This window comes from Mustela putorius, unplaced genomic scaffold (genome assembly GCF_011764305.1).
Source record: "Mustela putorius furo isolate JIRA1106 unplaced genomic scaffold, ASM1176430v1.1 tig00003909_pilon_pilon_pilon, whole genome shotgun sequence".
Taxonomy (NCBI): Eukaryota; Metazoa; Chordata; class Mammalia; order Carnivora; family Mustelidae; genus Mustela; species Mustela putorius.
Genome location: NW_025422057.1, coordinates 31,878,927 through 31,900,418, shown reverse-complemented (window position 1 = coordinate 31,900,418; position 21,492 = coordinate 31,878,927). Strand labels below are relative to the sequence as shown.

The following is a 21,492-nucleotide window of genomic DNA, read 5'->3' as shown; positions in this document are numbered from 1 at the left end:
GTAGGCTTAGAGATATTTTCTATATATAGTCTGTATATCCTTGATTGTAAAACACTTGATAAAAACAGATTTTTAGGTTTTGAAATTCAGAATGTGTCTTGCAATCAATGTCAAAAGCAATCTGTTTCCTGGCAAAACTGTGAGTTAGGTGTTTGTCGTTGTGCACGAGCATGCTTCTTCGTGTTGTGTGGAAGCTATCTTTTCGTCTGATTGCCAACTCAGATGAGTTATTGATAATGGTACTTAATGCAGCTGAATTTTGTTTTTACATTTTATTTTACCTGATTAAATAATTTTTACTCTTTACCACAGTTATTCACTTTTTTTTTTTTTCATTTTATCTTTTCACTCATCTCCCTCTGCCCACCCTTAGCCTCTAGCAACCACCAATCTCTTCTCTGTATTTATGGGTTTGGGTTTTTGTTTTATTTTAGATTCCACTGCAAGAGAGATCATACAGTATTTGTTTTTCTCTAACATTTCATTTAGCATAATGCCCTCAAGTTCTGTCCATGTTGTTACAAGTGGCAATATCTCATTCCTTTTCTTTATAGCTGAATAATATTCCATTATCTTCTTTATTCATTTGTCCATTGATGGATACTTAAGTTGCTTTCATATCTTGGCTATTTTAAAGAGTGGTGCAATGAACATAGGGTTGCAGATATCCTTTTGAGGATATCTTCAAATAAATGCCTAAATTGCTGGATCATATGGTAGTTCTATTTTTTTATTTTTTGAGTAATCTCCCTGTTTTCCATGGTGGCGATATCAGTTTACATTCCCACCAACAAGGGTTCCCTTTTCTCCATACCTTTTCCAAAACTTGCCATTTCTTTCTTTCTTTTTTTTTTTTTTTTTTAAGATTTATTTATTTATTTGACAGACAGAAATCACAAGGAGGCAGATAGGCAGAGAGAGAGGAGAAAGCAGGCTCCCCACTGAGCAGAGAGCCCGATGCGGGACTCGATCCCAGGATCCTGGGATCATGACCTGAGCCAAAGGCAGAGGCTTTAACTCACTGAGCCACCCAGGCATCCCAAAACTTGCCATTTCTTAACGTGTTTGATAAGAGCCATTCAAACAGGCATGAGGTGATGTCTCACTGTGGTTTTTGATTTGCATTTCCTTGGTGATTAAAAGATGCTCTTTTCATGTACCTGTTGTCCATTTGTATATCTTCTTGGGGGAAAAGGTCTATTCAGATCTTTTACCATTTTAAAACCACATTGTTTTTTGCTGTTGAGTTGTATGAGTTCTTTGTGTATTTTGGATATCAGCCCCCTATCAGATATATGATTTGCAAATATTTTCTCTCATTTGATAGGTTGCCTTTTCATTTTGTTGATGGTTTCCTTTGCTATGCAGAAGGTTTTTTGTTGCTGTTGTCCCACTTGTTTCTTTTTGGTTTTGTTGCCTTTGTTTTTGGTGGCACATTAAAAAAATCATCACCAAGGCCCATGTCACGGAACTTACTGCCTATGTTTTCTTCTAGGATTCCTATGGTTTCAGGTCTTACATTCAAGTCTTTCACCCATTTTGAGTTAAGTGTTGTCTATGTTGGAAGAGAATGGTTGAATATCATTCTTTTGCATGTAGCTGTCCAATTTCACCATCAATTTCAGGTGAATTTCCCTTTAATTCTAGATTCCCAGTTGGCTTTTAAAGATGGTAATTCAGCAAACCTAAACTCATTTTCTTTTTTAAATGTGGAAGATTGCCCGTTATATATCCAACCATGAATTTGAAAAGGGGGATTGTCACATACTTTGGACTGGTTCAGGAAACTTTTAGAGTTGGGAGAGATTTGTGTGCCCAGTTCATGAGCTGAGTTATACTGGGAATGATACATCTGCTAACGTGTTCTAGCTAACCTTTTCCCTAAAGCTTTTATGAAAATGCTTAATATTTAGTGGATGTAATATATAAATGTGCAAAGAAGAGTCAGTAAATGAATACACAGGTGATGCTCATTGGAAGTAAAATGTGCATGAACTGATCAGCAGTCTCACAGGGAAAAGAAAGCTGCTATTTTGCATCAGGCCCTGGATTCTGTATGTGAGCATGATGATCTCATGATTAGAATTTTTTCTGGAAATTTCTGTGCCTGCCTGGGTTTCCAAATGCCAGCGGCTCAGGTGAGACTACAACCCAACCTTTCTCAAGATGGGGGTGGTATCTGTTATGAATGAGCTAGGGGAGAGTAGGCAAACCCAGGGTCCTGGCACGGGTGAGTACTGGGACTGAGCTTCCAGGGTTGGGTTCATTTTGCTGGATCAGACCAGGGGTCACTGCCTGGAGGCTAAGATAATGTCATTTTCCTGCACCAAAACGGATGCGTCAGTCAGTTGTTTGGGAACCAAGAAGTATCGTGTGACCGGAGTTGTGAAAGACCGGTTTGGGCTAGGAATGCATAACATACTGGTGACTGCAGGAAGACTTACTTCTTCTCACCTCGGATTCTCACCATAAATAGGCTGGACTTAATCAAAACAACCTCTTGGCTATTTTGAATGGCTAGCCAAAAGAATAAGATGTAAAAAGGGTCTGATTTCTATTTAATGTTTTCAAAGGCAAGTTGAGAGAGATCAGAATAGCCACTCAGAATCAGCTATTTATTAAACATATATGCAAAACACTGTACTAGGTGCTACGGGATATGAAAGGACATGGATGGGGAGGAAAGAAAAAGAATTTGCTATCAGACTCAAGAATTTGAAGTTAATTCTAGGCTATATAGACAAGATGTATTACACAAGAAAAGAAGCCAGCAATGCAAGGCATTAAGCAAATGCCAAGTAACTTGGCATTTGAGAGAAGGGAATTATGCTCTCAGAATTTGGAGGAGGGAGGCTCAGCTGGAAGACTAAAGGTTTAAGATTTGAACTAGACCGTGAAGATGAGCTGGGAGAACCAGCTAGGCTAAGTAGGCTAAGTCAGTCTGAAAATCTCCATTATTTTTTCCTGCTCTCCTATTTATTCAGGTTCTGCTGGCCCCCAGTGGATGAGGGATCTAAAGTAAAGGAGAGCAGGATGCCTGACTTTGGGCTGGGCCTGTTCCCATGTTTGTCACCGCTGGCTGATCTCTGCAAAGGCGGAGGCAACATGTGAGCTTCCTGCTATGGACTGGCCTGGTATTGTGGGCTATTATTGTCTTCAAAAACTGGGTGTGTGAGCCATGCTGTGAAGGTCTTGAGCATTAAATTCTAGAGGCGTTGCGTTCTTTAAAAATTTCCCCTGCCCTCTAGGACCAGTAACGTTTAGAATTCAAAGACAGAGACTTACACCCTTTGGAATCTTGATTGCCTAGCAAGTACAATCAGGGGCACTTAGAGTTGGAAAGTATGGTAAATTTTTCTTAGCTCCAACTTTTCTCCTTCTCAGAGCTACTTTAAGTTCTCTGGCAGTGTTCCCATTTAAGGGTGGCCCTCTGGAGAAACGTAGGCACTTTCCTTCCTTTTATTATTATTATTTTTTTCAAATCTGGACTCAGCCGTCGCTACTCCTTCCTGCCCTCCCCTGGTCCCAGAGTTTCTGACTTCTCCCTTGAGACACTTATTTGGAAACTTTCTGAGCCAGTGAAGAATCAACTTAGAGGCTTTTTTACTTTTAGGCCAATGGGAATATTGGGTGTCATGGATAGAAAGATTTGAGTGCTACAATTATCACACTGAGTCTATATAACAAGGCTATTTCCATGTCTTGGCACGCAGCCTGAGTTAACTTTGCTTTGCTGGATGTAGATACAAGTAATTTTGTTTGAACAAGAGATCACGTGTGACAAATGCTTTTGCAAAACCATGTCTGTTCAGGAGTTACTTTAATACATATGTGCCTCAGCAAAGCGTTTTTGTACAACAGCTGGGTTTTTAAACACCCTTACCCTGTTTAACTTAACATTTTAAAAAAAGAACTTTTTATTTTAGGGTATTTTTTGATTTACAGTGAAGTTGTGAAGATAATATAGAAAGTTGCCATATACTTTATACCCAGTTCCATGTTATTAACATCTTCAATTAGTGTGGTACATTTGTTAAAATCAAAGAACCAGTATTGATACATTATTACTAAAGTTCATACTTTCCTTAGTTTTTATACAAGGTCCTTTTCTGTTCTGGGATCTCATATATCATTCAATCCTCATGTCTTCTTAGGCTCCTCTTTGTTGTGGTATTTTCTCAGACTTTCCTTGTTTTTGATGACCTTGACAGTATTGAAAATAGTGGTCAGATATTTTGTAGAATGTTCCTCAATAGGGATTTTCCTGATGCCTTTCTCGTAATTATACCGGCCTAATACTGTTTTACCACAGAGGCGAAGTGCCATTTCGAACACATCACACCAAGGACATAAATTATCATCAGCATGACTTATTGCTGTTGATGTTCTCTTGGTCACCTGGCCGAGGTAGTGTTTGTCAGGTTTCTCCACTGTGAAGTCACTCTTTCTTCTTCCCTTCCCACAGTCCTTACTTTGGAAGGTAGTAACTATGTGTAGCCTCTGCTTACGGAGTGTTAGCCTCTACCTCCTAGAAGGCAGATAAATTATTTGGATTTCTTCTTGTCAGGGGGGTCTGTCTATTCTCCTTCATTTATTTATTCAATAATTTATATCAGTATAAACTCATGGGTATTTATTTTATACCTTGGGTTCCAGTTGAATGCCATTTTATTTTGCTGCTCACAATCTTCCGGTTTTGGCTATTGGCTCCTGCGTCAGTTTGAGCTCCATCACTGTGTCGGCTTTTGATCACTCCCTTACCTTCTGGCACTCGGAGATACTCCAGGCTTGTATTGTATATGTCCTGCCCCAGTCCTAGAATCAGCCATTTCTCCAGGGAGTTCTGGTTCCTTTTACTGGAGAATGATTTACTTTATTTTTTGTCTTTTTAAAGATTTTATTTATTTGACAGAGAGAGATATAGCAAGAGAGGGAACACAGCAGGAGGAGTGGGAGAGGAAGAAGCAAGCTTCCCGCTGAGCAGGGAGCCCGATGCACAACTCGAACCCAGGATACTGGGATCATGATCTGAGCCGAAGGCAGACCCTTGACAACTGAGCCACCCAGGCGCACGGGGAGAATGGTTTTAGAACAGAAACTTTGTCACAATCTACATTCCATTCTGGGATTCTTAACTTTCTGAATGATTTGTTTTCCTAATTTGTATACATGAAGCTTCATTCTTTGTCCTCTAAAGTTTTATCAGTTCTGACAAATGCATATTGTCATGTATCTACCACTACATATCATCCCGAGTAGTTTCACCACCCTAAAAATCCCACTTCACGTATTCAACCCTCTCCCCACCCCCAGTGAATCTTTGGCAACCACTAGTCTATTTACCATCTCTATTTAGATGTAATGTTTAAAAAATATTTATATTAAAAGAATTTTAAGTTGGAACCTTTATAAACTATTAGACTTTCATAGATAAGGAGTACTTTTTTGGAATGAACATCTTTGACCTAAAAGACGTTATCATACCTGATTTAGTTATCATACCTGATTTGGGGGGCTGCCTCTTAAAGTAGCCATAAAATCTTATCATTGTAATAAAGTGACAGTTCACTCATTGTTTCCGTAGACCTCTGAGATGTTTAGAGCAATCAGGGCATTGGGGGTTGGGGGAATAGGATGAAGGAGGTAAAGAGGATATTTCAACAGGAAATGTAAGAAATTTTAATTCATGCAGGGGAAGAGAGGGGCAGTTCTTGTAGCTCAGATAAGAGTGCTTATGAGTCAGTTGTGAGATACTTGGTGTACACTATGATAATCCCTTCACCACTTAGTCTCCATGGAGCACTGGGGTCAGGTTCCACATTGACCTGATGTTTAGAATCTTCCTTTCAATTCTGCAAACTCCTTCTTGCACGTCTACTCTTCTTGCGGTTGCTGTGATGTGTGCTGGAGGCTTCCCTTCTTCTGGTGCTACTGTTTGGGCATATAGTTCCCTTTTGGAAGAGATGGACATTCTGCATAATGCAAGGGTTTTCTCTAACTCAGGGTTGGGGGGGGGGGTTCCTTCCTGATTACTGGAAAGACCTGGGTGATCTCAGGTCATACTTCGCTACCCATGCCCTTCTCTCAACATGGCACCAGACCCACAGTTGCTGTTGAATATACAGGATTGCTTTAAATTTGGGGAAGGGGAGAATGGGGAGATCCTTTGTGCTATAGGATGGAAGGTCTTCTGCTCTCATTCTCCTCAGGGGTTCTGGGTTTATACTTCTGAAAAACAAATAGAAGATGTTGGAGGGGAAAAGGTAAGAGACACAGAAGAGAAGATAAAGTTTTGTTTAAACCGAACACAGATCTAGCATATAAGTGAATAAGAAAGGAACTGGTTGAGTACCAGCCATGTACTAGAGTCTCTTTTGGGAGTCCTCATGTATTTTCCCCCATTTCCCCCTTACAGTGACTCTGTGACATAGATTAAAAACAAAATTTTTATTTGACAGATAAAGAAACTGAGGTTCAGAGAGGCTCATTAACTTGTCTCAGATCACACATTAAGAATTTGAATCTAGATCTCCTTCACTCTGAAGCACTAGTGGCCCATTAAAATCATCTAGGCCCTTGAGGGGCCTAGTTGTCTTAGTCAGTAGAGCATATGACCACTGAGTTCTGGTTCACTTGATTAAGCTCCAAATTGGGTGTGGAGCCTACTTAAAAAAAAAAAAAAAAATATCATTTAGGACCTTAAAAAACAAGACAAGCAAATAATAAACCTTGCCTGAGTCCTATCCCAAACCAAATTAAATCCCAATTTCAGAGGGTAGGGTAAGGATGGGCATTAATAATTCTTAAGTGCCCCAAGAGATTATAACGTGTAAGCCAAGGTTGAGAATCCTGGCTCTGCTTTGACAGATGGTATCTCTCCTCCTTTCTCCTAACAGAAGGAAAGAGGTGTTTTCTGAACCGAAGCGCGTTTTACTACCCTCAGGGTACTTTCAGATCCAGCCCTGCTCTCCATTTCCTACTCCTCACGGGGTTTCTGATCTGAATAACTGTAAGCAAGCAGATGGAGTCTGCGCAGAGGTTATTATTGATGGAAGAGAAGTAGCAATTCAATCCAGTAAATTAATCTGTGTTTCTCTTCTATTTCTTTTGTTTTAAAAGATTTTATCTATTTGTGAGAGAGCAAGCAGGGGGCCTACGTGGCAGGCAGAGGGAGAAGCAGGCTCTTCACCATGCAGGGAGCCTGATGCGGGACTCGATCCCACAACCCTGGGGTCATGACCTGAGCTGAAGGCAGACGCTTAACCGACTAAGCCACTGAGGAGTCCCATGTATTTCTCTTTTGATAAGCCATGTATGTATAGTGCTGATAGACTGTCACAGCACGATGTCAAATAGTGTCAAGAAAATTTCATGTGATTTTCAAAATGTGCTGGCAAATTTTGTTTGCTGACTATTCATACACCAACACCAAATAGTACTGACTTAATATCTTGCTTTATATGGAGTGAAAGAAGATGGAGCTTGGGTCTATTGCTGGTGGAAAAAAAAAAATGTATGAGTTCCTGAGATTAGATCTGTCAATTGCCCTATAAGATGTAATATTTTACTCCATGATTCTTTTTTTATTTTTTAAAGATTTCATTTATTTATTTGACAGAGAGAGAGATCACAAGTAAGCAGAGAGAAAGGGAGAAGCAGGCTCCCTGCCGAGCAGAGAGCCTGATGCGGGGCACAATCCCAGGACTCCAAGACCATGACCCGAGCTGCAGACAGAGGCCCAACCCACTGGGCCACCCAGGTCCCCTACTCCATGATTCTTTAAGTATTATGATTTACCATGCCTCTGGCATCCCTATCAATTATAAAAGCCCATTCTTTCACAGTCTCCTTTTAGCTTTGAAAGCAACCACAAGCAAGGACTGTTAAAAAAAATTCCGAAAGGACATTACCTCAAAATGACATGTTAAACATTATGAAGAACACTTTAGTATATTCAAATATAATAAAGGCTAAATGGATAAATACAGACATTCTTGGAGTTGGAAAAAATGTCACTTTTTAAAGTTATCCATGGCATTTAAGATACATAAAACCATAGTGCCTCCTTTCATGAGTTTTATCAACAGAGTTCTGCTTTAATGAAGAATTAGAAACAGTGTAGAGACCAGAATGCCCATCCTCCACCCCATCCTACCAGCTACTTTCCCGATCACGACCCACCAGAGATGCAGATGTTATGATCCCTGCTCTGTCCAAGTCACGTGATTCCTGCTTGCTTGGTCATTGTTGGGCATATACAGAGTCCCTCAAGTTGTCAAAACACACCGTGGATACTGCACTTTAGAGAGAGTGCCTGATTATTGCACTACAAACCAGGAAGTGAATATATTTTTCTGGCTTGTACTGGTGTAATGGCTTTTAGTTTTGACCAGTGCGTTGTTCAATTACTTTTACTTGTCTTACAGATGATTTCTTTCTTCTATTTGCCCCTTAAATGAAATGCTCAGCCTATTTTGTGATCATCATCTTGCCAGATTGTAGCAATTTTTGTCACTGAACCTTGTCATCTTTCAGCCCCAAGCCAGTTTTACATATGGTTTACTGACTCAGTGAACCTTCATCTGGGTTCTTGAAGTCCTTGGAGCAATTTCCTCATCTAACTATTGCATATTACCAGATAATCTCCCATTCTTTGCTTGGGACTCTTTTTTATCAGAAAATTTCAACCATACAAAGTAGAGAAAATGGTAAATCCAATCCCCAGGTACCCATCATCCAGTTTTAGCAATGATCGCCTTATCCCCACTCCGGTTTTAGCTGTGCCTTACAGCCTTCTCTTCTTTTTGGTGCTCATCCCAGATTTCTTTCTTTCTTTTCTTTTCTTTTTTTTTAAGATTTTATTTATTTATTTATTTGACAGAGAGAGAGATCACAAGTAGGCAGGCAGAGAGAGAGGAGGAAGCAGGCTCCCCACTGAGCAGGAAGCCCAACGCGGGGCTCGATCCCAGGACCCTGGGATCATGACCTGAGCTGAAGGCAGAGGCTTTAACCCCACTGAGCCACCCAGGCACCCCCCCCGCCAGATTTCTTTTGAACATATTTCAGTATCTTCAAAAGACATGGGTTTCTGAAAAATTACAAACCTAATGCTGTTAAACACTTTTAAAAATTGAATAGTTCTTTAGTATTATCAAATACTATCCAAATTGTGTTCAAATTTCTTCAGTGGTCGTGGAGTTTCTTTTAAATTGGTTTGAATCAGAATTTCAAGGTCCAAATAGTACCTTTGGTTAATATAACATTTAAAGCTCCTTACCCTAGAGGTACCCCATCCTTTTGTCTTCCCTGACATTTGTTAAAGGACTTGAATTGTTTTGTAGTTATTTCCTCCAGACTAAATTTTACTGATTGTATTCCTGAAGTGTCTTCCAACAGGGTTTTCTGTGTCCTGTATTTTCTGTAAATTGGTAGTTAGATTTAGAAGGTTCCGTTTTTTAGCAAGACTACCTGAGAAGGGGTGTGTGTGTGTGTGTGTGTGTGTGTGCACGTGTGCATGTGTTTCCATCAGAGGCCTTCAGGGAATACTTGTAGCTCCTTTTGTGACATCCGCAGCTATTGAGAATTATTACTCAGCCTCAGCCCTCAGCACTTTATTTGGTGTTTGTACAACAGTGATACTCTAGTGCTATCAATGTTATGCCTTCATTATCTGGAATACTTCATGAAGAAACCTTCCCTCATCAAATATTTGGTCGTCCTGTGGTACAATCTGTGTAGCAAAGGCATGCTGTTGATATTTACCCCTTTTATTTGCTTTCCAAATAACGAATTGATTCCAGAGATGAACAATGATTTCTTTAATAACACACACATCTCAACATCCATTGCAATTATTATTCCTTATTGCTGTTCAAATTTTTACTACTTTGGCTAGTAGGAGCCACTTGAAGTCGGCTCCTGAGTCCAGCAGATGCAACCCCAGTAGTTTTAGATAGTCTGTCCTTCTGGTATGACAAAATATTCCAGTCCCATAGACTTCCTGCTTCAGACTTGGAATCAGCAATTTTTTTGCAAAGAGCTTTGGTTCATTTTAGTGGAAAACAGTATTTAGCGATCACAATCTTGTGCCGAGGCAGAAGATGATCATTTAGTAAAGACCTACAGGGAATGAGGGAATGAGTTGTGTGGGTTATTTGGGAGAATAGCATTACAGGCAGAAGGAACAGCAGGTGCAAAGATGATGAAACAGAGGGAGGAAGATAAGGGAAATAGTGGGAAAGAAAGAGAGATAGTGAGGAGAAGGGCTGACAGGGCCTCATAGGCTGTTGGAAGAACTTTTGATTAGCTTGGAGTAGATGGGAGCCATTGGAGGATTTTGAATAGAGGAATAACATCATCTTTTGTTTTAACTGAATCACTATGGGTGCTGGGCTGAGAATGGACTGAACAGGATTTAAAGCAGAATCAGGAGCCCCAGAGAGAAGGCCATCACAGTAAACCAGATGAGAGGTGAGGTGGCTCTGGCCAGTGTGGTAGTGGAGGTGATGAGAAGGAGTCAGGATCAAGATATATTTTGACTTCTACACAATCACGCTGAGCTAGTACCCGTGCCTGGAATCGGGTCGCAACCCCAGCCACGCCTGCCGCCTGCCACTGCCTCTGGACCATGGACCCCCGCAAAGTGAGCGAGCTTCGGGCTTTCGTGAAAATGTGTAAGCAGGATCCAAGCGTTCTGCACACCGAGGAAATGCGTTTCCTGCGGGAGTGGGTGGAGAGCATGGGGGGTAAAATACCACCTGCCACTCATAAAACTAAATCAGAAGACAGTATCAAGGAAGAAAAACCAGATAGTCAGAAGGCGGAGGAAAACATAAAGACAGATGAACCATCAAGTGAGGAGAGTGATCTAGAAATTGACAATGAAGGTGTGATTGAACCAGATACTGATGCCCCTCAAGAAATGGGAGATGAAAATGCAGAGATAACCGAGGAAATGATGGATCAGGCAAATGATAAAAAAGTGGCTGCCATTGATGCCCTAAATGATGGTGAACTACAGAAAGCCATTGACTTGTTCACAGATGCCATCAAACTAAATCCTCGCTTGGCCATTCTGTATGCCAAGAGAGCCAGTGTCTTCATCAAATTACAGAAGCCAAATGCTGCCATTCGAGACTGTGACAGAGCTATTGAAATAAATCCTGATTCAGCTCAGCCTTATATGTGGCGCGGGAAAGCACATAGACTTCTGGGCCATTGGGAAGAAGCAGCACATGATCTTGCCCTTGCTTGTAAACTGGATTATGATGAAGATGCTAGTGCGATGCTGAAAGAAGTTCAACCGAGGGCCCAGAAAATTGCTGAACATCGGAGAAAATACGAGCGAAAACGTGAAGAGCGAGAGATCAAAGAAAGAATAGAAAGGGTTAAGAAGGCTCGGGAAGAACACGAGAGAGCCCAGAGGGAGGAAGAAGCCAGATGGCAATCAGGAGTCAGTATGGCTCTTTCCCAGGTGGCTTTCCTGGGGGAATGCCTGGAATGGCAGGGGGGATGCCTGGGATGGCAGGAATGCCTGGGCTCAATGAAATTCTTCGTGATCCGGAAGTTCTTGCAGCCATGCAGGATCCAGAAGTTATGGTGGCCTTCCAGGATGTGGCCCAGAACCCAGCGAATATGTCAAAATATCAGAGCAACCCAAAGGTTATGAATCTCATTAGTAAATTGTCCGCCAAATTTGGAGGTCAAGCATAATGCCCTTCTGACAAATAAAGCCCTTGCTGAAGGAAAAGCAACTTCGATCACCTAATGGATGTTGCAATAATACAAACCAGTGTACCTCCGACCTTCTCATGAAGAAAGCTGGGGTGCTGTGAAGAGAATCCCTACCTCTCTGCTCCCCATGCAACTGAAACATTCTACAATGGTTTGCCATTAGGGTATTCATTCAGATAATGTTTTCCTACTAGGAACTACAAACTTTAAACACTTTTTAAACCTTAAAAATATTTAAAAACATATTAAAAGGGTGTGTTAGTCCCTACATTTTTCTTTACTAATCATTTCAGTTTTTTTCCTTTGGATTAATTGGGCAAGGAAGATATTTCAGTGTGGAAGATTTATTGCTCAGTTATAACGAGTGAAATAAAGGTTTATTAGGAGGAGGCAAATAATACATTAAAATAGGAGATACGGTTTCTGAGGCATTTTGACTTGTCTTTTTAAATGCTTTATTTTTTTTTTTAAGATTTTATTTATTTATTTGACAGAGAGAAATCACAAGTAGATGGAGAGGCAGGCAGAGAGAGAGAGAGAGAGAGGGAAGCAGGCTCCCTGCTGAGTAGAGAGCCCGATGCGGGACTCCATCCCAGGACCCCGAGATCATGACCTGAGCCGAAGGCAGCGGCTTAACCCACTGAGCCACCCAGGCGCCCTAAATGCTTTATTTTTTAAACACAATTTATTTTGATAGAACCATTGGGACCACCAGTATTGCAGTCGGACCTGGGTAGGGTCCAGAAGTGCTTGGCAGGGCAGCAACAACCTTACTCCTTTTATATAGTGTGCACCCTTGTGCAGATGCATTTAAATCTTACACTGTGGTGAAGGGATGATTTTTATAATGCTGCAGTAGACTTGGATTACTTAGCTGTGTTCTTGTCTGATATAGAAAATAAATGTTTTGCATTATTTCCACAAAAAAAAAAGAGAGATATTTTGAAAATGGAATCCACAGAATTTGCTAAATGATTGGACTTGGGACTGTGAGAAAAGAGAATTCAATGTGACACCCAGCTTTAGGGACTGAGTTGTAAATGAAATAATAAAACATCATAATAATATGAATGGCGACTCTTCTGTGGTTCAGTGCTATGTTTGGGGGGTGGCGGTGAAAAGAGAGGGCAGGCCAAGCAGCACAGAGGACTAGATACTTATGCAGAGTCATGAAGAATATGTGGGAGGACCAGGTGAAAAAGAGGGGAAAGAACATTCTGAGCAGAGGGAGCAACAGAGGACGTAGGAGGTTAACGTTTGGAAAAGGCTGTCTTGTGTCAGTACAATTTGTGTTGAGTCTAGAGTCCTGAAAGGACGGCGGGTTTGGAATGATTATTTGATTTTGGAACATAGGGATCTGGCAGGAAATGAGTCGAGAGAGGCAGAGGGGAACCGTACGTATTCTACGGTAAGAATTTGAATTTTGTTTTATGGATGATGAGGAGATTAGAACTTTCTAAGCTTGGGAATGACATTATCAGGTAGACACTTCAGAAAGATCATCTGGGCAGTTCAGTGAGAGAGACTGGAGGTATAAAAAAATGAAACATCCATCATTTTATGAATTTATCGAAGATCCTTTTATCATTAACAGAAAGGTAAATATCTTCACCCCTTTCGAAGAACTCCCTCTGTCCTTCTGAGTGCCATTTTTATTTTCTACTATTACAAATAATGATAACATGAATAATGATGATTTTTTTTTTTTTGGTTCAGAAATAGGGTTTATTTTTTAAGATAAATTTTCAGGCCTTTAAAAAGACACACATAAACCCCATCTGTTTTGTAATTATTCTTGGATGAATGAGAGGCAATATTTACTTAACTACATAGTGTTTTCATATGCCAAGGAGGGTGTGAACACCAGACAGTATGTTTTAACTGTAGCACAGAACATGTTACCAGAAGAAGCATTTGACATTTAGTCAAAAAGTTCTCATAATTTGAGGTGGAGGCTAAAACCATGTTTCTATTTCTGTATATTCAATTTGGTGAACTTCAAATCTTTACGAGGTGCTAGTTACTAAAATGAGATTTTACCTCTTCTGGTTGAACCAGAAATTGGGTGCTTAACTCTTGATAACTTCTCTCTCTTTGATGTCTCTTTGATGCTGTAAGAGAAATGAGTCAATTGTCAAAGTAACCTTTCGTCAGCTGTATGATGTCCAAGTAGAACATGGTAAGGGTTGCTTTGAATTTTATTTTATTTCATTTTTTATTATTTTGAATTTTATTTTTCTTTGAAATAGAGAACCATTGCCACAGCGCCCGGTATGGGGCTCTCTTTGACATGTTCGTGTTTGTTGTTTGTTTCTCCCACCTAAGCCCTCATCTGCAATGATCTTCCATTTGATCATTCTTTTCTCCTAGCTTTGGTGGTCTGTTTTCCATTTTGTAGTTCACAGGGTATTTTGGGGACATGCTGTTTTTCAAATTTTTCTCTAAAACAGTGATGACAAGACAGTCATAAACCTATAAAATTGTTGATTTTTACAAATATCTCATTATCTTACTTATTACAATAGGACAAATATCAAATCAATATTCTTTGTTAGTGATGGAATCTAAACTGGCTCTAGAGAAGGCATCCATTGGATTTTTCATTTAACATAATTAATTGTTAGTATAAATGCAAAATCCTGCAACTATGAACCACTTAGTAAGATAAAAGAAGAGTTTTCTTGTACAGACTCAGATTTATTAAAACACCAAACATTTATTGAGCACATACACTGTGCTGGTCACCATGCAATAGATGTCCGAAACTGAAAAGTCTGCCCCTGCCTTTCTTAAAGTCTCATGGAGAATATATTTTCTATATAGAGTCAAAACCAATTTGTAATAGTCACTAATTTAATGGTTTATTATGAAGAAAAAGTCTTACGGTATAACTGGCTTTTGGTACAAGTTCTCATGTTAGAGAGGTGGTGTACAAAAAGCATGTAGTAGGAATCAGAAACCGTACCTACACCTGTGCGCTGCTATTTATTCATCGATTCAGCCATTTATCAAACATTTATTGAGAGCCTACGCTGTGGAGCAACTGTATTGGGTGCCGGGGAGCAAGGTAGCAAAGATGAGAGACCATGCAGCTCCCTGCTTGCACGCTCCCTCTCTGTGAACATGAGCAGATGGCTTAAAATTTCCTCGCCTCTAAACTTGGTTAGACTAGAGGTCTTCGGTCTCTTTCCAAATCTAAAATGCTAAGATTTGTTATAGCCTAGTGCAGGGAGAATCTGCCCAAGGGGCTTTGGGTCTTGAGCACTTACCTTCCTCTGGGAGGGCTGTCTTGTCCTAATTTCAAAATAACATCGAACATACACAGTTTGAAATGTTTTGCTCGGCCTCTCGCCTACATTTGGGTCATCTTGGCAAAGGCTGGGTGTGGCAATTCATGCTCCTAAGACTTCAGAGGTAGGAGGCTAAAGTTTGGAAAAAGTGGACGACTTGCATCAGTACAGGTGGACGGCTGCTCCCGGCCGCAGCCTCGTTGGCCTTCCCACCAATAACACGGCTCCTCCCGCCACAGCGTCCATCTGCGACAGGACCTGCTGTTCTTCGGCTCTCAGTGAGCCTCGAAAAAGGGATTGCTCATCAGAGGACCAGCAGGGATCCGCTTTCAGGGGCGGGAAGGACTGTTCTTGAGTCCCACAGTTTTTCCAGTGGGTATCAGAAAACAAGCTTCCTGTTATCTGGTTTCAAAACTGCAATAAGTAAATAGCTTTTTTGCTTGCAGCCAAGATACGTATCTCAAGGAGAAAAATGGATTTCTGTAGCAAAGAGAGAGGGAAAGCGAGCTACTTGAACATACATTGCTTTAAGAACACGAAAAATTACCACCCGCACAACTCCTCGTGGTCTTTAGGGAAATGAGCAGCTGCACTCAGCCAATCTCTTCTTTCGAGTGGAGTCAATGAAACAGACATAGGGTTTGAGGTTCCTTCCGAAACGGGGCCGGCTAATTTAGCCCCTCCCCTGAGCCCGAGGGTCTGTTATATCTCGGTTCCTTGAGTACCTCGCTCACTGAGACCGACCACAGCAAGCAGAGGCTGAAAAAATAAAGAGCAAAGAGGAAGAAAACAAAGGCCGCCAGTTATGGAAGATAGAAAGGGTAAGAGCAAATTGATTTGATCCGAATCCTTAAGAACCGAAAAAAAAAAAAAAAAAGGAGAAAAAAAAAAACCCTCCAGAAAAGCCCAGACCAAAAGCAAGTACTTGAAAGAGCAAGAGGCATAAATCCCCAAATGAACTTTCCCACCCTCTCCTTCTGAGAGGAGGCAGAGAAAGAACTTTGGGAAACTTTTTAGGAAGCAAAGCCTGGGGTGGTTTAGTCAGGGGTGGCTCTTGAGCAAGCTGGAGGGGCTCATGAATATTCACGAGCAATTTGCATGCAGATCTGGTGTTTTAGCGGCAAATGACTTCTTCCGTCCCTTTGCAGTTTAAGAAGTAGCTGCCTCATTTGTAGTCCAGAGTCATCTTGCTTCGGGTCTGTACCTCAGTGAGTTTGCTTGAAGATGCTGGGCTCAGCGTGTAGGAGATTTGTTTTGTTCTCGAATTTCCTGCGTGCTTTCCTGTTGTGAAATTAGCAAAGTCTTCTCTGCCAGGAGTTAGACAGAGAAGTTAATGTGGCAAGAGGCTGTCACAACAAGACCCTGGAGTACGTCTTGCAAAAGACTGAATGTTTCTGGGATTGTGTGAATGTGTATGGGAGCGGGGGAGAGGAGTGAAGGGTTGGAGGGATGAACAGTTTTATCTTGAAAAAGCAAGGCATATCTGAGTGACTATATTTAGATTGTGTCTAAAAACTATAAGAGCGGCCTGGTTTTCCAGATGGTGTGCAGTCTCTGTCTTTTACCTCTTTTGGGCATTTTCTGCCACCGCGGAGAGCCAGCTGCTTGGCAGCCCATGGGAGCCAGGAGGAGTCCCCGCAGCGGTGTGGCTGTGTCGGGTTGCAAACCCTCCTCTTCATCATCTCTAATTTCTGATATTCCCCACATGTTTTTATCACATAGCACGCAGAGCAAAGGGATGAGTAGCCTACAGATTCTTAATAATGATGGCAGTTGTAGCTGTTAATGTTTACCAGGTCTCTACTCCGTGCGGAGAGCTCTTCTAAGCACATTACCCGTATTATTTATTCCTTTTATTCCTTGAACCGACTTCAGAGGTGAGTGTTATCATTATCATTCCCATTTTCCAGGTGGTGGAGTTGATGCAATGTGAGAATGGCTTGCCCCAGGATCTCATGGTTAGTGAGTGGTGAATGTGGATGCAGGTAGTAGGACACAGGGTCCGTGGGCCTTTCGCTCTGTACTCCCACATTGTTACTCCACCTGAAGGCTCCCGCTTCGGTCCTGACGTGGTTGATTCTGGATGTCAAAGCCTTGAAGCTATGGGGGAAATGACACCTGAAATCTCAAGTCTGAGAAGGAATTTGTGCTTTGCTGTCAGTTCCCATTCATTTTTCTCATGTGGGGCTCATGGCCATTTTCTATGGGAGAGTCCAGGTATTGTCATTTTTACCCTCTTACCAAAGATACAGACTTGGGCTAGGAGGGGTTCAGTGACAGTAATCACACAGACCAGAAATCCCCTGCCTCTGGTTTCTCTTCAAACCTGCAGAGTGAGCCCAGTCATCTCTGAACTTCTGTCCCTACCCCCAGCCACTTTCAGTTCCCCAAGTGACCTTACTCCTCCCCCCCCCCCACCCCCCCCCACCGGACTGTTGCATGGCACTCGCCTCTGCCCCAGAGAGGCTTGTCTGGCCTTCTCCTTCCCCTTCAGTCTGGAGCCAAGCTGTCTAGGGTTGAATTCCAGCTCTACTATTTACTAACTGGGTGCCTCAGTTTTTTCATCTGTAAAATGAGGAGAATAATAATATCTACCTCATAAGGTTATTATTATAAGGACTGAATAAGGGATTCATGCAAAATTCTCAGAACAGGATCTGATGCATAATGTATGTGCTCAGTAAATGTTAGCTGCTGCATTCATTCCTTCAGGTTTCATCCTGGTTGTTATTCCCTGCATTAAGCTTCCTCTAACCCTTCAAACCTTAGATTAGCCCCCGTCTAGGATGTTTCTTCAACACCTCACAGTTTACACCTAAACTGTTGCTTGCCACACTCATCCACATTCCTGCCCTCTGTGTTGCTTACCTTGACAATGATTTCTTTATCCACCTTTGGATCGGCAGCATCTAATACAATGTTTAGCACATAATGGGAACTCAACAAATATTTAATAAACCAAGTATTATTATTTTAGTTGATGTTTATCCAAGAATCAGGAGGCTGGCTAAAAAGGGGACCTGTGACTCTTATTGTGTGTGGCGCTGTGAGCAGCAGAGTCCCCCACGACACCCTGTGAGAGGTGGGGTGGGAAGGCCCGCAAGCAACTAGCGCAGGTGCAGGTGCAGGTGCAGGAAGGTTCTGGAGACGGCGGAGCTGCACATCAGCCTGAAGAACTAGGATGAACACTTCTCAGACACTGTCAGGCTTAGCTCTCTTCCCCGCCCAAGTTCTCCGTATGTCTTGGGGGACTGGCAGCACTGTGTTGAGAGGCCAAGGCTGTGGATATTCCCTGCCTGGACAGGAAGGTGCTGAAGAAACTCAACAAGGATAAAAAAAAATAATCAAGAAGCTGTCCAAGAAGAATGATGCCTTTTTGGCTTCAGAATCTCTGATCGAGCAGATCCCACAAATCCTGGGGCCAGGCCTCAATAAGGCTGGCGAGTTCCCTTCCTTACTGATGCAGAGGGAGAACAGAGTGACGGAATGGATGAAGTGAAGTCTACAATCAAATTCCAGACGAAGAAGGTGCTCTGTCTGGCAGTGGCAATTGGCCCATGAAGATAACACATGATGAGCTCGTGTACGACATCTACTTAGCAGTCAGTTTCCTGGTGTCATTGCTCAAGAATAACTGGCAGAGCATCTGGGCTTTATACATCAAGAGCTTCATTGGCAATTCCTAGCATCTGTACTAAGGCACCGTTTAATAAACATTAGTGCTATCAAAACAAACAAACAAACAAACAAAGAACTAAAAGGGGACCTATGAATTTGCAATAGAGTTCCTACTGGTACATACTGTTCTTTTATGCGCTCTACTAAGACATCCCTCTAAGTGAATACACTGAGAAATGAGATGCCTCCCTTCTAGGTGGGTGAGCTTTGGAGCTGATGTGGCCCCATACCAGAGAACCTAGTTCGGCCCGTCCACCTCTGGCAGAACTTCAGCCCCCACTCCCCGTTCAGCCAGGGGCCAAACTGCAGATTTCAGATGCCTCCTAGTTCAACCTTGCTATCTCTGAACAGAACTTCTGGTTCCAGAAATAGTGCCTCCCCAACCCCATCAAAGAGCAACCTTAGAGTCTGAGACAATGTTCTCTGGTAATAGAAGAGAAATATACACTGCAGAGGTTGGCCCTGGATAAAATTATAAAGAACATTAAATTTGTTTCCAGCACCCTCCCTTTCCTCTTCCTGGCATACCTTCAAAGCAATCCGACAAATATTATTGTGTGTCTACCATTATGTCCCTATGCCAGATGTGTGGGATATAAACAGTTTGCTCACAGTCTAGTGAGGAAGACAGATATATATACAACCAACTCTAATTGAAACCAGACTCTGTGAAGTGCTAATAATAATAGCTAACATTGATTATTATGAGCCAGGAGCTGTCTCACATAAACTTCAGGACAAATCTGTGATATAGTTTTCTGCATCTTATAGCTGTGGAGAGAATGACTCATCCAAGGTCACAGAGCCAGCATAATAGGGGGAATTTATTTTATTCAAGTGTAATTAACATACAGTGTCATATTAGTTTCAGGTGTACAATATAATGATTTAACAAGTGTCTTTTTTTTTTTAAAGATTTATTTATTTGAAAGATAGAGATCACAAGTAGGCAGAAAGGCAGGCAGAGAGAGAGGAGGAAGCAGGTTCCCCGCTGAGCAGAGAGCCCAACACGGAGCTCTATCCCAGGACCCTGGGATCATGACCTGAGCCGAAGACAGAGGCTTTAACCCACTGAGCCACCTAGGCGCCCCTTAACAAGTCTCTTTTTAAAAAGATTTTATTTGGGGTGCCTGGGTGGCTCAGTGGGTTAAATGCTCTGCTTTCGTCTCAGGTCATGAATTCAGGGTCCCACGTCGGACTCTCTGCTCAGAGGGGAGCCTGCTTCCCTTCCTCTCTCTCTGCCTGCCTCTCTGCCTACTTGTGATCTCTGTCAAATAAATAAATAAAATCTTTTAAAATTTATTTATTTATTCATTTTTAGAGGCAGGGAGCAGAGGGGGAGGGAGAAGGACAAGCAGACTCTGTGCTAAATATGGAGCTTGACATGGGGCTCCATCTCACGACCCTGAGATCACGACCTGAGCCAAAATCAAGACTCAGATGCTTAACAGGCTGAGCCACCCAGGTGCCCCAACAATTCAACAATTCTGTACAGTACTTAGTGCTCATCATCATAAGTATATTCTCGATTCCCTTCACCTATTTCACCTTCCTCCCACCCACCTCTCTTCTGGCAACTACCAGTTTGTTCTTTGTATTTAAGAGTCTATTTTTGTTTGTCTTTTTCTTTGTTTCTTTGTTCTGTTTCTTAAATTCCACATGAGTCACATCAGATGGCATTTGTCTTTCTCTGACTGACTTATTTCATAACATTATACCCTCTGGGTCCATCTTATGGTCTTACAAACAGCCAGGTGTTATTCTTTATTCTTTTTTATGATTGAGCAGAATTCCATTGAATATGTATACCACCTCTTCTTCTTTTCTTTTTTTAAGGAAGCTCCACAGCCAGTGCAGGGCTTGAACTCACAACCCTGAGAACAAGAGTTGCATGTTTCACCGGCTGAGCCAGCCGGGCACCCCTGCCACTTCTTTATCCATTCATCTATCAGTGGATTCTTGGGTTGCTTCCATAGCTTCATTATTTGAAATACTGCTGTAATAAATACAAGGGAGCATATACTTTTTAAATTAGTTTTTTTTGTTTTCTTGGGTAAATACTCAGGAGTGGAATTATTAGGTCAGATGGTGGTTCTATTTTTATTTTTTTGAGGAAACTCCATACTGTTTTCCACAGTGGCTGTGCCAGCTTGCATTCCCACCAATAGTGCATGAGGATTTCTTTTTCTCTACATCATCCCCAACACTTATTATTTCTTGTGTTTTTGATTTTAGCTAATCTGACAGGTGTGAGGTGATATCTCATTGTGGTTTTGATTTGCTTGTCTCGCTGATGATGAGTGATGTTGACCAACTTTTCATGTGTCTTTTGGCCATCTCTATGTCTTCTTTTGAAAAAAAATGCCTATTCATGTCCTGTCCATATTTTAATTGGATTATTTAGGGTTTTTTGGTGTTGAGTTTTATAAATTCTTTATATATTTTGCATATTAACCCCATGTCAGATGTGTCATTTGCAAATATCTTCTCCCATTCAGTGGGTTGTCTTTATGTTTTCTTGATGGTTTCCCTTGCTGTGCAAAAAAAAAAAGATTTTTATTTTGGTATAGTATCGGTAGTTTAATATTGCTTTTGTTTCCTTTGCCAGAGGAGACAAATCTAGAAAACTATTTCTAAGGCTGATGTCAAAGAAATTACTGCTTGTATTTTCTTTTAGGAATTTTATGGTTTCAAGTATTACAGATAGGCCTTCAATGTATTTTTGGTTTGTTTTTGTGTATAGTGGAAGAAAGTAGTCCAGTTTCATTCTTTTGCATGTGGCTGTCCAGTT

At 41.4% G+C, this 21,492-nt stretch overlaps 1 protein-coding gene, 1 long non-coding RNA gene and 1 pseudogene across 2 annotated transcripts in view; 2 read left to right on the top strand and 1 right to left on the bottom strand.

Annotated features, from left to right (window-relative positions):
- Window positions 1-10,605: 10,605 nt before the first annotated feature.
- Window positions 10,606-11,976, top strand: LOC123388773 (annotated as a pseudogene).
- A 416-nt stretch (window positions 11,977-12,392) lies between these two features.
- Window positions 12,393-15,579, bottom strand: LOC106005527. The gene is made up of 2 exons (XR_001178937.2): window positions 15,003-15,579; window positions 12,393-13,844 (listed from the first exon to the last, which is right to left on the bottom strand). It is a non-coding gene; the product is annotated as an uncharacterized LOC106005527 (long non-coding RNA).
- Window positions 15,580-15,702: 123 nt separating this feature from the next.
- The window catches only part of ENTPD1 (ectonucleoside triphosphate diphosphohydrolase 1), a 93,038-nt gene continuing 87,248 nt past the window's right edge, over window positions 15,703-21,492 (top strand). The window contains exon 1 of the mRNA XM_013054699.2: window positions 15,703-15,844. Within this exon, the coding sequence (XP_012910153.1) occupies window positions 15,829-15,844 (16 nt within the window). The 5' untranslated portion in view covers window positions 15,703-15,828. The remainder of the gene's footprint in view (window positions 15,845-21,492) is intronic.